This window comes from Carassius carassius, chromosome 21 (genome assembly GCF_963082965.1).
Source record: "Carassius carassius chromosome 21, fCarCar2.1, whole genome shotgun sequence".
NCBI classification, from domain to species: Eukaryota; Metazoa; Chordata; class Actinopteri; order Cypriniformes; family Cyprinidae; genus Carassius; species Carassius carassius.
Genome location: NC_081775.1, coordinates 12,287,224 through 12,304,882, shown reverse-complemented (window position 1 = coordinate 12,304,882; position 17,659 = coordinate 12,287,224). Strand labels below are relative to the sequence as shown.

Here is a 17,659-nt window from a genome sequence, read left to right as displayed (position 1 = left end):
GATTTGGAGACAAGCAGTCTAGTGATAGCCCTTAAAGGAACAGTATACCAAAAATTAGTTAAAAAGGAGACCATCCAAGATCTAGTTGCATTTGTATCTTCATCAGAACAGATTTGGAGAAATTTAGCATTACATCACTTTCTCCTCTGGATCCTCTGCAGTGAATAGGTGCCGTCGAAATGAGAGTGCAAATAGCTGATAAAACATCACAATAATCCACACAACTCCAGGTCATCATTTAGTTTTTTTTTTTTTTTTTTTTACCAAACCGTTATCAAACCGTTGTTTCTGACTAAAATACAAGTCTTCTCTACATAATATTGTTCTGTCTGATTCAGGACAGAAATGTGAACAAAGAGAAAACAGTCCAAACAGATATAAACAAATTTGAATTTTAAAGTAAGAGGACAACAAAGGATATACTTTTTTTTTACTGAAGATTTTGGATTATGGACAGAAGCAACGTTTACATTTAAAACACCTTGATGGATTTGTCCCTTACAAACACAGCTTTTCATTTCACTTTATTCATTGTTTTTATCTGCTGTTTGGACTCTCATTCTGACAGCACCCATTCACTGCAGAGGATCTACTTGTGAGCAAGTGATGTAATGCTACATTTCTCCAAGTCTGGTCTGATGAACAAACAAACTGATCTACATCTCGGATGGAATGACAGCAAATTATCAGCAAATTCATTTTTGAGTGAACTATTACTTTTAATGTAATTTAAACATAAAATTAGACTAACATTAGCTAATAATAGACCTGAGGTGAACATGTTTTTCTGCATTGGAACTCGGGTCTTTTTCACATACACAAGTCATTTACTCATAACAATAACAATTCAGCATTTCACATTATGTAAGTCATCTCATGAGAGAATGGCTGTATAGCCTACAGAGGCGAACGTGTCCAGTGAGGTAATCTAAAGCTGTACATGCCATTCTTCCATGATTTTACCATAAGAACATTATCATTCCAGTTCACTGTTTAAATATCATTACACTGGTTAGAGCTTTAAGTGAAACATTCAGCTTATAGATGGTAATATAATAGAGTTTCCACACATTTTAACAGTGTTTTATTATTACAGTGTGTCTACCATGAAAATAAATAAATAAAAACAGAATCTTAAAGAGATCATGTTCCAATATGACTTTCTTTTTTCTTTTTTTGGCAAATAAATACATGAACTATTTTTATTACTAAGATTAATTTTATAATTAATTCCCTGACTTTGTCACTTTCACAGGCACGTTTTGTATTGCTCATTTTGAATCGCTCTTAACATGTCCATTAACCCAAAGAACTCCATTACACAACAAAAAACCCATACAGTGGGATCAGGTATCAAAGGACCCCCACATACTGATAATCAATCCTCTTTCTCTACACACAAAAGGAATAAATAAGCTTGGAAATATCACAGACCGTTCAATATGAAAGTTAGGCACTGATGATACCAATAAAACATTTTCCCATCAAAAAGAAAAAAAAAAATGTTAATAAATACAGGGAGTCTTTGTGTAACCTTGTGCATTGGGGTCCATGTTGACGGTTTGGACTGAGAGGTGCATTGCTTTACAATGTGTATATTCATTTTTACTGGTTCTTGATTGAGTCACCAATGATTGAAGGCCCACAAAAATTGAGAAGGGAGAGAGGGAGTGTTGTTTAATATCCCGCAGGATAGCCGCCTTTCCTGGGGTCAGACTCGGCGCAGAGTTTGTCTCCTTGTCGCACAATGGCCTGGACTACTGCTCCTGGTGTCCTCTGCAGCTCTGTTACATGATTCTTCTGAGCCAGGCCATCAAGAACACTCTGTAGCATGTGTGGACACATTCACAAAGAACCAGAAACATATAATAAAAAAATACAAATAACTGTCTTTTTAGTGACTCATTAAACCTTTTATCATGTCTTAAATTAGGTAAGTTCAGTTAAGTCCAGGGACCCACCTGCTCAAAGTCCTGTTCCACAACTGTCATGTTGGGGTTGAGCTGGTTGTGGACTCTAGGCTCTGTAACTGCTTTCTTCAGATCATAATTAAAGAACAGTGAGTTCAAGATCACCTGGGAGAAGTGGAAAAAGAGAGGTGAAAAGACGCTATTTTAAATAGTACAAATATTTCAAAATTATACTGCTTTTGCTGTACTTTGGATCAAATAAATGCAAGCTTAGTGAGCAGAAGAGACTTCTTTAAAAACATCTAAAAAATACTGTTCCAAAACTTTTGACTGTTAGTGAATGCTCAAACTTCTCATAGGTTCCATATATGCTTTTTACTTCATATGACAATATATTTCATATATGGAAATGTATACATATTGTATATTACATTTGCGTAAGGGAAGCCAGGGTTAGAAAACACTACTGTATGCTGGCCATATGCATCCAGTGAGTATAGTTAAACGCTGTTTTGTGTTTGTGGTTACCAGAGCAGTTGCAGTGGTGATTTTCGTCCCCCCTGAGGCCCCAACCACCATTTTGACTCTGTGGTGTTTGTCAAATATTATCGTGGGGCTCATCGATGAAAGTGGTCTTTTACCTTGTCAAAAGACAAAAGTCGTATGTTAAAAAAAAAATCTTACCTGTGTGTCTAGAGATAATCTGTCATTTAATTTTGGTACCTGGCTGAATGAAGTTGTTGGGTGAAGGGGGAACCCCAAAGCCATCATTAATGTAAGGAGAGCTGAAATCATCCATCTCGTCATTAAAGATAATGCCAGTTGAGCGTGACATCACCTTTGAGCCAAAACTATGAAAACACAAGAAAGATCAAGACAATCAGATTCTTGTCATTTTTAGGGCTCAAGACTAAAATATTAGCATACTAATTATTATAAGAGGAACAGTGTATATATATATATATATATATATATGAACAGGGAAATGCAGGTCAAGTGCTGTATTTCTCTTACTAAAGGTTGATGGTGCTGGTGGCTGCCACCGCACTCCCATCCTCTGCGATGACTGACAGGTGAGCTGTGCCATGGTCATCAGGGACGAAGTACTCAGGATCATAGTAGCTGTCTGGGTGAGTAGTGTCATCTGTGATTTTACTCCTAATGTTGTCTGCAAAGTAGTCTGAGGTCATGTTGTGGATGAGCTGGGAAAGCAGATCATTGAAAATAGATTTACCAAAGGCCATTAAACTCACAGGTGCATGAAATAGGAACAGTTAGAGGCCTTGGGAAAATATCATCTGCTGTATCGGATATTATTTATAAAGGACTCTTTAAACCACTTCACAGATCTTGAGCTAAAATGCATAAGTCCTCAAAACTCCTTGTGTGAGACACAAAAACAACAAATTATGTACAGTTAGTTGAACTCACGTCAGTGATGTTGAGGTAACGCGGGTCTCCCAGTTTACTCCTCTTGGCATAAGCAAAACGAAACGCCTCTACAATGCGATGATAAGTCAGAGTCCTCTTCTCTGATGTTGAGACACTGGTGTATGAGAAGTTGAAACCTAGAAAACGAGTTGAATCCTTGACATGAATTATAACTGTTATGCATATTCATATTAGGATACGCAAACACTTCGCCTTGCATAATTCAGAAAGCCTTCATTCACATAGAACACATTTTGGTAACACTTTAGTATAGGTGCCAATTCTCACTATTAACTAGTTGCTTATTAACATACCTATTAATTATATATTGGTTGTTTATTGGTACTTAAAACACATATTCTTCATGATTATATCCTTATAACCTACCTTACTAATTATTATTAATTACAAAAGTTGTAGTTAATTGTTTGTTAATAGCGAGAATTGGACCTTAAAACAAATACTGACCTGAATTTTTTGTTTCACTGCACTGCTTTTCATTGTTTTTTTATGTAAACCTTTGCTAATCCCTTATGTATTTGACTGCTGCACTCACGTCTTGTGTGTTAGAATCACACATGACACACCATTCTTTAAACACTGCATTTAATGTAAAATTAGTTCAAGTTTTAAAAATAAATAAAAACACACCTTTCATCTTGTGTTTTTAAACCCAGAACACGTTTTAGGTTTTAAATAGGTGAGACACAGGGCAGCCTGAAGGCAAAATGAAAAGTATCTAAAGACTAATTACAAGTTGGATTTACTGTGCCTTGAGCATTGCATTTTTACTTTTAGAATGCTTGTCATGTACAATACACTGCAAAATATGTGAGATATGGTCAAATATGTTCTTCTAGCGCATATTTACATATAATAAATAATGGACAAGCAGTGCAGTGGAATGCAAAACCATATTCTGTGTTTAAGTTACACAACTCTCTTGAATACTTTGTGGATATTTGCTATTCTCCGTCATCCATGGCAACGCTGTATATTAGTCCAAACTGAAAGAGGCACTACTATCAGATTCAAACTCAACTGGCACCATCTTGCATCTCACTTATTGACTGCAGTGACGATGAGTAAGCAACATAAGATGGATAATATACAGTCATCTGATCATTATCACAAATTAAACCCAGAGGGTGTCACAAGACCTTATACTGCTCACCTTGTTTGCATATTTTGCAATGATCTGCTGCGTGTACATTCTTCCTTAAAGCATAACATGATGCTGCTTGCCCTCATTAACATGGAAAAGTACATTTATATCAGTAATTCAACTCAAAGTCTTTGGTTCTTTTGATTGTGGTGATTTAGGCTCACATTTGGCAAAAACCCACCAATTCTCAACAAATTAGAATACTTCATACTTCATAATAAAAAAATAAAAAATAATAAAAAACTTTTTAGCGAATTGTTGGCCTTCTGGAAAGTATGTTAATTTACTGTACATGTACTCAATACTTGGTAGGGGTTCCTTTTGCTTTAATTACTGCCTCAGTTTTGCGTGGTATGGAGGTGATCAGTTTGTGGCACTGCTGAGGTGGTATGGAAGCCAAGGTTTCTTTGACAGTGGCCTTCAGCTCATCTTCCTTTTTTTGGTCTCTTGTTTCTCATTTTCCTCTTGACAATAGCCCATAGATTCTCTATGGAGTTCAGGTCTGGTGAGTTTGCTGGCCAGTCAAGCACACCAACACCATGGTCATTTAAACAACTTTTGGTGCTTTTGGCAGTGTGGGCAGGTGCCAAATCCTACTGGAAAATGAAATCAGCATCTTCAAAAAGCTGGTCAGCAGAAGGAAGCATGAAGTGCTCCAAAATTTCTTGGTAAACGGGTGCAGTGACTTTGGTTTTCAAAAACCATAATGGACCAACACCAGCAGATGACATTGCACCCCAAATCATCACAGACTGTGGAAACTTAATACTGGACTTCATGCAACTTGGGCTATGAGCTTCTCCATGCTTCCTCCATACTCTAGGACCTTAGTTTCAGAATGAAATACAAAACTTGCTCTCATCTGAAAAGAGGACTTTGGACCACTGGGCAACAGTCCAGTTCTTCTTCTCCTTAGCACAGGTAAGACGCCTCTGACATTGTCTGTGGTTCAGCAAATTCCTTGACACGTCTGTGTGTGGTGGCTCTTGATGCCTTGACCCCAGCCTCAGTCCATTACTTGTGCAGTTTACTCAAATTCTTGAATCAATTTTGCTTGACAATCTTCATTAGGCCGCGATTCTCTCGGTTGGTTGTACATCTTTTTATTTCACACTTTTTCCTTACACTCATCTTTTTGTTAAAATGCTTGGATACAGCACTCTGTGAACAGCCAGCGTCTTTGGCAATGAATGATTGTGGTTTACCCTCCTTGTGAAGGGTGTCAATAAATGTCTTCTGGACTACTGTCGGATCAGGAGTCTTCCCCATGATAGTGTAGCCTAGTGACCCAAACTGAGAGACCATTTTAAAGGCTCAGAAAACATTTGCAGGTGTTTTGAGTTGATTAGCTGATTGCCATGACACCATATTCTAATTTGTTGAGATGATTTGTTGAAATGGTGGGTTTTGGTAAATGTGAGCCAAAATCATCACAATTAAAATTTCCAAAGACTTAAACTACTTCAGTCTGTGTGCACTGAATTTATTTAATACAGTGGAATTACTGAAATAAATAAACTTTTCCAGGACATTATAATTTATTGAGATGCGCCTGTACATGTGACATTAGTAGATACCCTGGAGGGCAGGAACTAGGTGGAGACAAAGAGGGCCTCTAGGGTGGATTAGGGAGCTCCGCGAGTCATGGTGGATCCTCTGTGACCTTAGCCGGCTCGGTCACAGGCCCACCACAAGGAATTTTGGGAGTGGCACACTCTGGAGGAGTGGGCACTGGTGAAGCGGGGCTGGCTAACTCTAGGCACTCAGGAGACGATGGAGGGCTGGACGGGACCAGCGGAGACGAAAGAGAAGTTTCTGGAGCAGATAATGGGGTGAGGATAAGAGCCAAGAACTCTGGAGGTAGCGCCATATCTTAGAGCACTGAGTCATCGGTGGCCGGCGGACTTGACAGCGGATAGGCCGGCGGTCCTGTGCTGAGGACTAGGCAGAAGCTTTGGAGGACTCTGGGAAATGCGAGAGAAAAGGAGGGAGTGGGTTCATTGAAGCAGTATTTGGAGGGTGCTGGTTTATGGTGAGCTGGAGTGCCAACATGCCTCTGGATAGGGACTGGATGGTTATCATTTATTCAACAAAAAATCTGAACAATTTAAATCAAGAACAAAATTAATAAAGTCTGCAATGGGTTTAACAATTTTATGGAGACAAGAATCTGAATAATTTATCATCGTCCAGTCCCATCCGGAAGTACGCATTAAGCATATGATCACTCCAGCTCACTAGATGGAAGAAACTCAGGAACTACTCCACATATCCCTCCAAAGGCCTTCCATCCCACTGGATGTTCAGAAGAATGTGCTCAGCCCAGTCCATCTTTCTTGTAGGTCCGGTCTTCTGTCATGGGTTGCTGGGGAAAGGAGCTCGAAGGAGTACGAAGGAGGCAGATATCAAACAAACAGAATTGAATAAATCCACAGGGGAAAAATGGAGAAAACAACCTCTTTACACGACAGAGACAGGACAAGCAAACTGAGGAGAGACAGGCCTATAAATACTAAACCAAATGGTCTAATAAAATAATTAATGAACACAGGTGGAAACTAATGAACTAATCAAAGCAACAAAGGAGAACTAGGTCAAGGCAGGGGGAACAGAAACACAGAGCATACATGTGACAGCTGTACTAGTGTTGGGCGATATGGTCATTTTTCAAATCGTCATCTTATCTTATCGTGCATGGGTGGAGCAAGAAAGAGACTCTTTGTTCTGGTGTTTTAAACCACGCAAGTGAACTGATGCAAGTGAGTGAGTGAGTGAAGTGACATTCAGCCAAGTATGGTGACCCATACTCAGAATTCGTGCTCTGCATTTAACCCATCCAAAGCGCACACACACAGAGCAGTGAACACACACACACACTGTGAATACACACCCAGAGCAGTGGGCAGCCATTTATGCTGCGGCACCCAGGGAGCAGTTGGGGGTTCGATGCCTTGCTCAATGGCACCTAAGTCGTGGTATTGAGGGTGGAGAGAGCACTGTACATGCACTCCACCCACCCACAATTCCTGCCGGCCCGAGACTCGAACTCACAACCTTTCGATTGCGAGTCTGACTCTCTAACCATTAGGCCAGGACTTCCCCTAGTCATTAGTCATACAGCACTCTGGACCGTGCGCCTCATGACGAGCTCGACGCAACACCACAGAAACAAGAATGAGATGCATTTTAACTTAACTGTGACATTAAACTCAGTTAGTGAGGGCTCATTTAAAATATTGCACGTATATAGGCCGTTCAGATTACTTGTTAAAGTGCAATGAAATACCTTATATCTGAAGACGATGTACGTCTGTTTGTGGATAGAGACTTTGTAACAGCTGAAACTATGTATTTTGCATGCATCACATAATAGAGTGCATGAAAATAATAACAAGGCGGCAGAATGAACTTATCCATAGTGGTTCTCACATAGTCGTTCTACGTCATCACCTATGTGGTGTGCGTTATAAGTTAAGTGATCAGTATTTAAGAGAAGGACTATGTGAGAGCCACTATTGATGATAAGTTAGTTTGTTATGTTTTAATCTTGTAATTGCAGCAGAACAGACGAGACCTGACACTAGCATCAACTTCACTTGTTGCTTTTTCTTTTTTTATTCTCTTCTCTTTTCATTCCTACAAACATTCAGTCCCATGTGAGCTACATCGCCCTCTACAGGTTAAAGCGTAACTCAATACACAACATATTTCCCCTTTTGTTTAGGAAGCTTACCAGGTAAAATAAAAATGACTATGCCATCTCTTAAATCACTTAGACTTTGGCTTAAATATAATGCAGACTTAACTGTCTCCTTATTCATACTTAACATTAACCTTCTTTTCTTTTCAATACTTGCAACAATTTAACAGAATAACATGCAACCTTATGTTGATTACACTTATAACAGAAGCGGTAAACTTAAGTGAATTTAAACCAACAAATTCACAAGCAAAACAGCATTCAGATTTTTTTTTTCCGTCACATTACAATGTCCTTTTTTTTTACTTCAATTTTTTACTTCCCTCTTAGTTTCCCCCCCAAAGGCCATGAGAAGGATTACTGTACGTAATCATTAAGCCATGCAGGCTTTTTTCTGACTGCAGGGTTGTGCCGGTCCCGACTCAGGTACTGGAACATCCAGCATTTGTGCAGATCCCAGCACAGGTGCCAGAACAGAACTGTCAGAGGTATATTTTACCCTGTCAGGAACCAGTGAGAGATGAGTCAATTCCTACTTTCTGCCATGGACCGTCTGGCAGTGTAACTGGCTGAAGTGGAGCAACATGCGTCTTTGCGCTTTTATCATTCATCTGACAGGTCACATATGCACTAATGCTGTCCTGCACAAACATGTCCATGCCGGGCCACCAGTATAAGTCACGCAGTCTCTGCTTGGTGCGCACAACACCCTGGTGAGTTTCATGTGCCAGGTCCACCAGCTGTTTCCTCAGAGCTACAGGCACTAGCCGTCGGTGAGGGCCCCTGTATATTATCACATCTTGAACTGAGAGTTCATTTCTAGTAGCAAAGTAGGATTTGAGCACCGCCAGTAGAGACTTTGCTGTTTTAGGCCACCCCTTTTTTATCTGGGCCCTGATGGAAGTAAGCTCTGGGCATGCTTCACGTGCCCCAGCAAAGTCCTTCACTGAGAGAGCTTTCAGTTCTGTGTCCAGCAAAGCTTCAAGTTCGGGCTCAGTCACTGGCTCTGCATTCTCTTCTGATGGTAGAGGCAGATGGGAGAGAAAGTCAGCAGCATAGTTTTGTGCTCCTGCACGATACACCACGTCGTACGTGAAGCTAAGAAGTCTGGCTGACCACCGGGTAATACGCATTCCTGCGCACCCAAGTCCTTTTGTGTGTAGCAGTGTGGTCAGAGCCTGGTGATCTGTATGCAGTGTGAATCTTGTCCGCCATAAGAACGTCCTCCACTTTTCCACAGCCCACACACAGGCTAACGCCTCCTTTTCCACAATGGAGTGTTTTCGTTCGGCCGAGGTAAGTGAACGTGAACGCAACTGTGCGCTCCGTGTTATCAGCATGCATTTCAGTCAATATGGCACCCAACCCATAATCCGAAGCGTCTGTAGACACAATTGTAGTAAGGCTGGGGTCAAAGACGGATAGTGCTGAACTGGTTATGATGCGAGTCTTGACCATGTCAAAGCTTGACAGTGCTGCTGCCATCCACTGAAATGTATCGTCACGCAGGCAGTCTCGCATGGGCTCCACCAGAGATGCATAGTTTTGCACAAATTTTGTGTACCAGACTGTGAGCCCCAGGAATGAGCGCCGTGTGGTGGCGTCGCTAGGCGCTGGAGCAGCTGCAATAGCCTTGAGGTGATCTTTGTCTGGCAGCAAACCCTGAGCTGAGATGGTGTCCAAGGAACCATAAGCTGGTCTGGTTGAAGTGACATTTTTCATTGTTGAGCTGGAGACCAGCTTTCTTTAGCGCAGCAAGCACCATCTGCAGGTCACGATCATGCTCCTCCTTTCCTGTGCCATAGACTATTACATCATCCAGATAATTCTGGACCCCCTTGAGATCTTTCAACACCAGAGAGATCATCTTGGAAAACGCACTTGGAGCTGAACACAGTCCATATGGAATCCGACGAAACCTGAACAGCCCTTCGTGTGTTATAAATGCAGTCATATCTCTGCTTTCCTCTGCCAGTAACACCTGGTGATAAGCATTTGCTAAATCAATGGTGGAGAACACAGTAGCTCCACGCATGTCAGAGAAGAGATCATCAATATGGGGAAGTGGGTGACTGTCCATCACTACCGCCTTGTTTGGTTAACGTAAGTCCACGCACATTCTCACTGCCCCATTCTTTCTTCATGTGACAATGATGGGTGATATCCATGGAGTCGAGTCAGGTTCCAGTTGACCCTCCAGAGTCGAGTCAGGTTCCTGTTGACTCCCAGAGTCGAGTCAGGTTCCTGTTGACCCCCCAGAGTCGAGTCAGGTTCCAGTGGACTCTCCAGAGTCGAGCCAGGTTCCAGTGAACTCTCCAGAGTCGAGTCAGGTTCCAGTTGACCCTCCAGAGTCAGGGCTAGTCACTGATGACCTTCCAGAGTCAGGGCTAGTCACCGCTGACCTTCCAGAGTCAGGGCTAGTCAACGATGACCTTCCAGAGTCAGGGGTAGTCAACGATGACCTTCCAGAGTCAGGGCTAGTCAACAATGACCTTCCAGAGTCAGGGCTAGTCACCGCTGACCTTCCAGAGTCAGGGCTAGTCACCGCTGACCTTCCAAGTCAGGGCTAGTCACCGCTGATCTTCCAGAGTCAGGGCTAGTGACCGCTGACCTTCCAGAGTCAGGGCTAGTCACCGCTGACCTTCCAGAGTCAGGGCTAGTCACTGATGACCTTCCAGAGTCAGGGCTAGTCACTGATGACCTTTCAGAGCCAGGGCTAGGTACAATGGACTCTCCAGAGACAAGGCTGGTCACCGTTGACCTTTCAGAGTCAAGTCAAGTCACTGGTGATCTTCAAGGACTGAGTCAAGTCACGGGTGATCTTCTAGGACTGAGTCAAGTCACTGGTGATCTTCATGAACAAAGGCAAGTCACCATTGATCTACATGAGCAAATACAAGTCACCAATGATCTTCATGTACAAGTGCAAGTCACCGATGGTCTTCATGAACAAATGCCAGTCACCAATGATCTTCGCGAGCAGAGTCAGGCCAGCACCAATCTTCTGGAGTCCAGTAAAGACACCAGGGGATTACCAGAGTTCTGTCGTCCCGTTGGTCCGGCCGCACGGAGGTCTGCTCCGCCTTGGGGGTCTGTCGTGCTGACCACATGGTTGTGGTGGTCTTCTGCTCCGCCCTGGGGGGCTTCCGCCCTGACCACACGGTTGTGGTGGTCTTCCGCTCCGCCCTGGAGGACTTTGGCTTCGACCACACGGACGTGGTGGTCTTCTGCTCCGCCCTGGGGGGCTCTCGCCCTGACTACACGGTTGTGGTGGTCTTCTGCCCCGCCCTGGAGGACTCTGGCCTCGACCACAAGGACGTGGTGGTCTTCTGCTCCGCCCTGGGGGGCTTCATGTTGTTTTTTGTTTTTTGTTCTTGTGTTCACTCCTGTCCCTGTTCCTCTCTGTCAGTCTGGCCCTCCGTCCCTCCCCCTGAACCTCCTCCGGTCCTCCTCCCTCCTGGTCTCCCTGTTTGGTGTTCACACTTCCGGTGTCTGCTCCCCATGTTTTTCTTTTCTGGCCCTCCGTCCCTCCCCCTGAGCCTCCACCTGTCCGCCTCCCTCCTGGTCTCTGTTTTGTGTCTGTCGTGGAGCGTCTGGGAGCCGCTCCGTAGAGGGGGGGTACTGTCACAGTGTCTGGGTTGTGTCCCTGGGTTTCCACTAGATGTCCCCCTTTCTCACGGTGTCTGTCACCTTATCACTTCCTGTTCCCTCATTTGGTCACCTTCCTCCTTGTTGAGTAATTGATTGTTCCCCACCTGTCTCCTGTTCCCTCATTATCCTTCTGTGTATTTATACCCGGTCTGTCTGAGTCTGTGTTACGGAGTCCTTGTTTAATGTTGATGTTAATTCATGTCCGTCATCTTGCCTTGCCTTGCCTTGTCTTCGTGTTTTGTTTATGTTTGGATTTGTTGGATATCGACCCCTGCCTGGACTGTTTATTCTTTGGATTGCCCCTTTAATAAATACATACCCGCAATTGGTTCCCTCTCCTGTGTTTTCTGTAACACCGATCGCGACAACAGCTTGTTAAACCAAAAGTGGAAGTCTCCGCAAATTTTGTTGAACAGGTTGAACGTCTTCCCTGACTTTTACATGGTGAATGAAACCTTTAGCAGGACCTTCTCCCCAGTCACAGCTCCGGCTTTGATCTCTCTGATCTCTGTCACTGGACCCACAGGTGAGAGCATGCTGTTGTTGTCAAAAGAAAGTCTCAGTGCTCTGAATAAGTCCATTCCCAGCAGAGCCGTGCCTGTCTTCACGATGTACAGTGTAGCTGGTACTGTAATGGTCGCATACTGCACTGTAGTAAACATGCAACCTAGCACTGGGATGTCAGCTTTGGTGTAAGTCACTAGGGCTGGGTACCAAACTTCGATGCCTTTATGGCATCAAACGAAAAACTTCGATACTATGAGTTTCGAAAAATTATTTATCTTTCGGTTCCAAATTTCGGTTCCAAAAGCCAAGCGGCCGGTTTTTTTTTTTTTTTTTTGCCAAGCGGTTGTGTCTGTGTGAGCTTGTAGCATACATGCATGTAAGGACCTAAATTCACCGTGATTGGCTGTCCACCACCACGTGATGTGACGGGGAGGATTTCTGAAGATACTCGCAGTCACACAACACAAGTGTAGTTGTTTTTTCTCAAAACGTTTCCGTTTTACAATGCCAAAGAGGTCTAAAGTGTGGCTACACTTTATAAAAGTGGATGCCGAGTCAGCAAAGTGCAACATATGCGATAAGAGTATTGCAACCAAAGCCAGCAATACCACCAATTTAATGAAGCATTTGTTTGGATGAGTGTTTTGCCCCCCCCCCCTCCCTGTTTAGTTTGGTCTACTCCAATGCGTAACTTGAAACATGCCCCCTTTCACGTCATCTAAAAAAAAGAGAGAGAAGGACTGATTTATCCGGTACAGCGAATTTCTCTAAGCAGCAGGCCACTGTATACGTTCCCTTAAAACATAACCGACTGTGTTTACGAGAATAATTGCAGAGACAATTATTTTGATATAATTGTGTGTGTATGTGTTCATTCAGAAGTTACGATACGCGAAAGATGAATTAATTCTCTGTCTGAAATGCTGCTCATAGCGCGTGCTTTGAATGAGTGAGCACAAGCTCCGAACGCACACGAATTGTTTAAAATGCTTGAATCAGCAATATTTAGAAACAAGTGCAAACGATCAGCTACGATCCGTTTTATCCCTTCAAGCGAGTGAACAACGCGAATCAAGTTAGGAATTTTACATCACTATTCACGATAGCCCATCGGACTGGAAAGCACAATAGCCAATCGGACTGGAAAGCACGATAGCCCATCGGACTGGAAAGCACAATAGCCCCGAGACGTGGGGCTAACGATTTTGCGAGTCCTGCACCTTGGATCTATCCAGTTTGTGAAACACTGGTTTCCACACTGGTTTCGTTAAACAAAATAAATGATTATTTTAAAAGATTGACTCAAAAGAATCATCGGTTCACTAATCGGATCATGAACTTGTATTACCGAGCCAAAGATTATCTATTATTGAACATCTCGAATTAATAAAGACTTCAAGTTCATCTGTAAAGAACATAAAGCTATCGTTTGAGTTTATAAACTTCTATTTCATGCATGATTCATATGGATCTGCTAACTGAATGCAAAGTGTGAGTTCTAGAAGAATGTTTGTGTCTTGATGAGCATGTAACGCTCACTAGGAGTCGCTAAATGAACAGCTGCTGTTCTTTTTTTTGTTTGTTTTTTTTTTCAACGGAGGATCAGTTGCCCTATTGGTTAAAATCCCCAAACTGTTTACCTAAATATTAAATTAATAAATGACATCAAAAGGCACACCGGCAGTCGCCATCCTCGTCGCCAATTTATGTTTTAATCTTGTAATAGTCACAGCAGAACAGACGAGTCCTGAAACTAGCATCAACTTCACTTGTTGCTTTTTCTTTTTTATTCTTTTCTCTTTTTGTTCCTACAAACGTTTAGTCCCATGCGAGCTACATCGCCCTCTACAGGTTAAACAGTAACTCAATTTGCAACATCGTTCTGCCGCCTTATTTTGTCTTTACTTTATTTGTAACGCCAAGAAAGAGTTAATCTCTCATGAATGAGAAGAGTGCATTGTCGTGTAGCATTTATTAAATGTGTGGGACACCAACTCCTCGTTTTCTATCTCTTTCATTTCATGGATTTAACAAGTTATCTGAGTCAAAGCGGAAGACTTCAGCGACTACAAGGTTTACTCCTCCTGTGCTTGCTCGCTCGCGCTGTGTGTGTGTGTGTGTGTGTGTGTGAGAGAGAGAGAGAGAGAGAGAGAGAGAGAGAGAGAGAGAAATGCGGTGATGAAGTGAAATAGCAGCCTAATAAACAATAATAGTTATTATTATTTAATCTAATACATTAATAGGAAAATGAGCCTAATATCGTCTTGATTATCGACATAGAAATCTGCTTATGTCGATATCTCTGACTATCATCGATACACGATACTATCGTCTATTGGCACAACCCTAAGCTGTACATTCAATTTGTTTATTTAGGATATCCTAATATATTATAAATTTCCACATCTTGCTTAAACATATCACATTAATGGGTCAGCTGATTGGCTCAAAAGATTCCTGGAAGTCTACTATTAAGATAAATAAGAATGCTAATAAATGGCTCTCTCCAGGTATTCTTGACTAGAGGTCCTTGATTCAATTACACACACACGGGAACAATGTGAGACTCACCATCCACTATGTTGAGAATCAGAGCGAGTACAGGTCCACTGGATGGAGCATCAGGAATATAAATGGTGTACTCTCCCACATTTAATTTCAGCGGGGTCTCATTCAACACTGGCTTATATTCCATTAGGTCCTCAAGTGTTATGATCCCTCCTATAGTGACACATTGATTTGCATTTATATATATATATATATATATATATATATATATATATATATATATATATATATATATATATATATATATATATATATATATATGTATATATTATTATTATTATTATTATTATTATTATTATTATTAGGTAATCTGTAATCTGACCTTCAGCGTATGATAAAAAGGCCAATAAAGAAAGTATGAAATGACCTGCAGCCTGGATATCATCCACTATATTCTGGGCCATTGATCCATTGTAAAAAACATCCGGCCCTTCTTCCGCTATCTTCTCGAAGGTGTCAGCAAGTTTGGAAAATCTAATGATATCATTTTCCTTCAGGAGGTTTTTGTCTGAGTCACAAAACACTTCACTGGAGCAAAGACAGAGAGAGAGGAAAAGATCAATATGATGTCTTTAAAAAGTACAGTAGAGACAGTGTTTGGAGTGTGGTGAGTTAGGATAGTTATTTGTGATTGCATCATATGATGCAGTATGATGTAAGTACAAATTACACACCTATACACCTTAGTACACTTGTTACTGTGTGCTATTTTAATTTATGATAAGTGGATTTTCTCACAGACTGCCCAGTTTTCTAGTGTCCAAAAGATAAATGCTCACCACAATGTAATGTCACTCAGAATTGAATCCTTGTTTTTTGCAATGGCATTGGCCAAGGCCTTGCCAATTGGAAAACCATTGCGTGCCAGTTCTATACTGGGCTCAAACAGTTCCCTCCATGGCAGTCTCCCATGTCTTTTGTGTGCCATCTCGTAACCGCGGATTTCTCCTGGTATGGCGATGGACAACCCTCCTGCCATTCAAACCAGACACAGTAATTCATTATTCAATGGACAAATCTACAATAAGATCAATGACATGATGCTCATCTTCTGTATCTCAAATATGTTTTGATGCAATTAATGCACATTAAAAGGCTCATTAAAAGCATAGAATTATTAAAAACAAATACAAAAAAAAGCTAATTTAGTAAACTATAATTTTTATATGGGGGAAATTTTTTATACTTTTAATCAGAAAGCATGATTGTAATTGATCAATAGACCTTTAGAATTTTACAATAGTTTTCAAATAAATGTTGTTCTTTTGAACATGCTATTCAAAGAATCTTTCAAATTTGGTTTCCACAAAAATATAAAGCAGCACAACTGCTTTCGAAATTGAAAATAATAAGAAATGTTTACTGATTTAAATTGTAAAAAGTATTTGTATTTATATTTTTGATCAAACATAAGAGAGGGTAAAGTATGGCTTGTCTCCAAAAATTTGATTGATGAGGGTCATAAAAGCCATCTGTTCTGGACACCTGTTTGTACACCCCCCTCCCCTCCCTGTAAAGCCAGTGACCTTAATATGAACTTATGAACCAAGGAGGAATTTCGGAGGGAGGGAGAAATGTTGGGAAGCTATGTGCTTTTTTTAAACTCTGAAAAGGGGCGAAATCATGAAAATGGTGTAAGGGAAGATTTTATTAAGGTTTTAAATAAACAGTGTATTTCAAGAAAAAGGTTATAAACACATAGCAGCAATGGAAACAATGTAATGATCGTTTTCGTAGTTGGAAAAGTGTAAAAACGTTGTTAAAGTTGTTACAAATGAAATAAAACTAGGTTACTGGTTATTTATCTGATACAACCAAACGAGTCAAAACTATCAGATATGTTTTCGTTAAGCAATACGTGAAAAAGATGTGAGAGCTTGTAGCATTACAATTTAAAAATGGTGTTTTGTTACCAGTTAGAAAATAAAGAAAACTAGGTAATAGAGTTTTAGCATTTGTACCTTACCTGAAACTGAAAAAAAGAAACGAATGTAAAGCAGCTATACAAACCAGATAAGTAGGAGTTTTGTCACGATGTTAGAGAAAAGTTAAAACAAAAGAAAAAGATGGTAGACATTACGCGGATCTAAAATAAAATACACCAGACCCCGTCTTTAAAACACCAGCACAAGATACTTGTCAAAACTATGTTGTACTTTACCACTAACTAAAATTTTACTGACAAGAGTTAAACAAAAGAAAAAAAAAGATCTCACAGCAAAGTGTTATGACGTCTCCGGTAACGTTAGCTCGACTCAGACAAAAAAAAAAAAGAAGCGAACGTAAAGCAATGTTATAAACCAAGAAAGTAGGCGTTTGTCACGTCGGGTGAAAAGTTAAAACAAAAGAAAAAAAAAAGGTAACTTATGCATTTACGCTGATCTCAAAGAAAATACATCGGACCCGTCTTTAAAACACCAGCACAAGATACTTGTCAAAATCTATGCAGTACTTTACCACTAACTAAAATTTTAAAAAGCGAGACTGTTAGACGAAAGAAAAAAAAAAAAAGATCCTCCGGCAGAGTTGTGAAGCGTCCGTAAAACAACCTACCACCACCGCAAACACAGTTAGAATGAAGCTCGGGAATGCTCCGGAAAAAACCACGCCTCCAGCGCTAGAGAGGGCCGGGCAGGAGGCGTGATAGCAGCATTAAATAGATTTAAATGTTACAATAATTAAACTAAGTACTTTTTAATAAATAGACATCAGTCCTTAATTAGTGAA

At 41.1% G+C, this 17,659-nt stretch overlaps 1 protein-coding gene across 1 annotated transcript in view; it reads right to left on the bottom strand.

Moving 5' to 3' along the window:
• Window positions 1–274: 274 nt before the first annotated feature.
• Window positions 275–17,659, bottom strand: part of LOC132098257 (glutathione hydrolase 1 proenzyme-like) — a gene marked incomplete at its 5' end in the record, with an annotated part of 32,120 nt that continues 14,735 nt past the window's right edge. Inside the window, 9 exons of the mRNA XM_059504429.1 lie at window positions 275–1,824; window positions 1,962–2,075; window positions 2,439–2,551; window positions 2,634–2,761; window positions 2,925–3,112; window positions 3,342–3,478; window positions 14,936–15,085; window positions 15,300–15,460; window positions 15,712–15,904. Of these exons, the coding sequence (XP_059360412.1) occupies window positions 1,678–1,824; window positions 1,962–2,075; window positions 2,439–2,551; window positions 2,634–2,761; window positions 2,925–3,112; window positions 3,342–3,478; window positions 14,936–15,085; window positions 15,300–15,460; window positions 15,712–15,904 (1,331 nt within the window). The remainder of the gene's footprint in view (window positions 1,825–1,961; window positions 2,076–2,438; window positions 2,552–2,633; window positions 2,762–2,924; window positions 3,113–3,341; window positions 3,479–14,935; window positions 15,086–15,299; window positions 15,461–15,711; window positions 15,905–17,659) is intronic.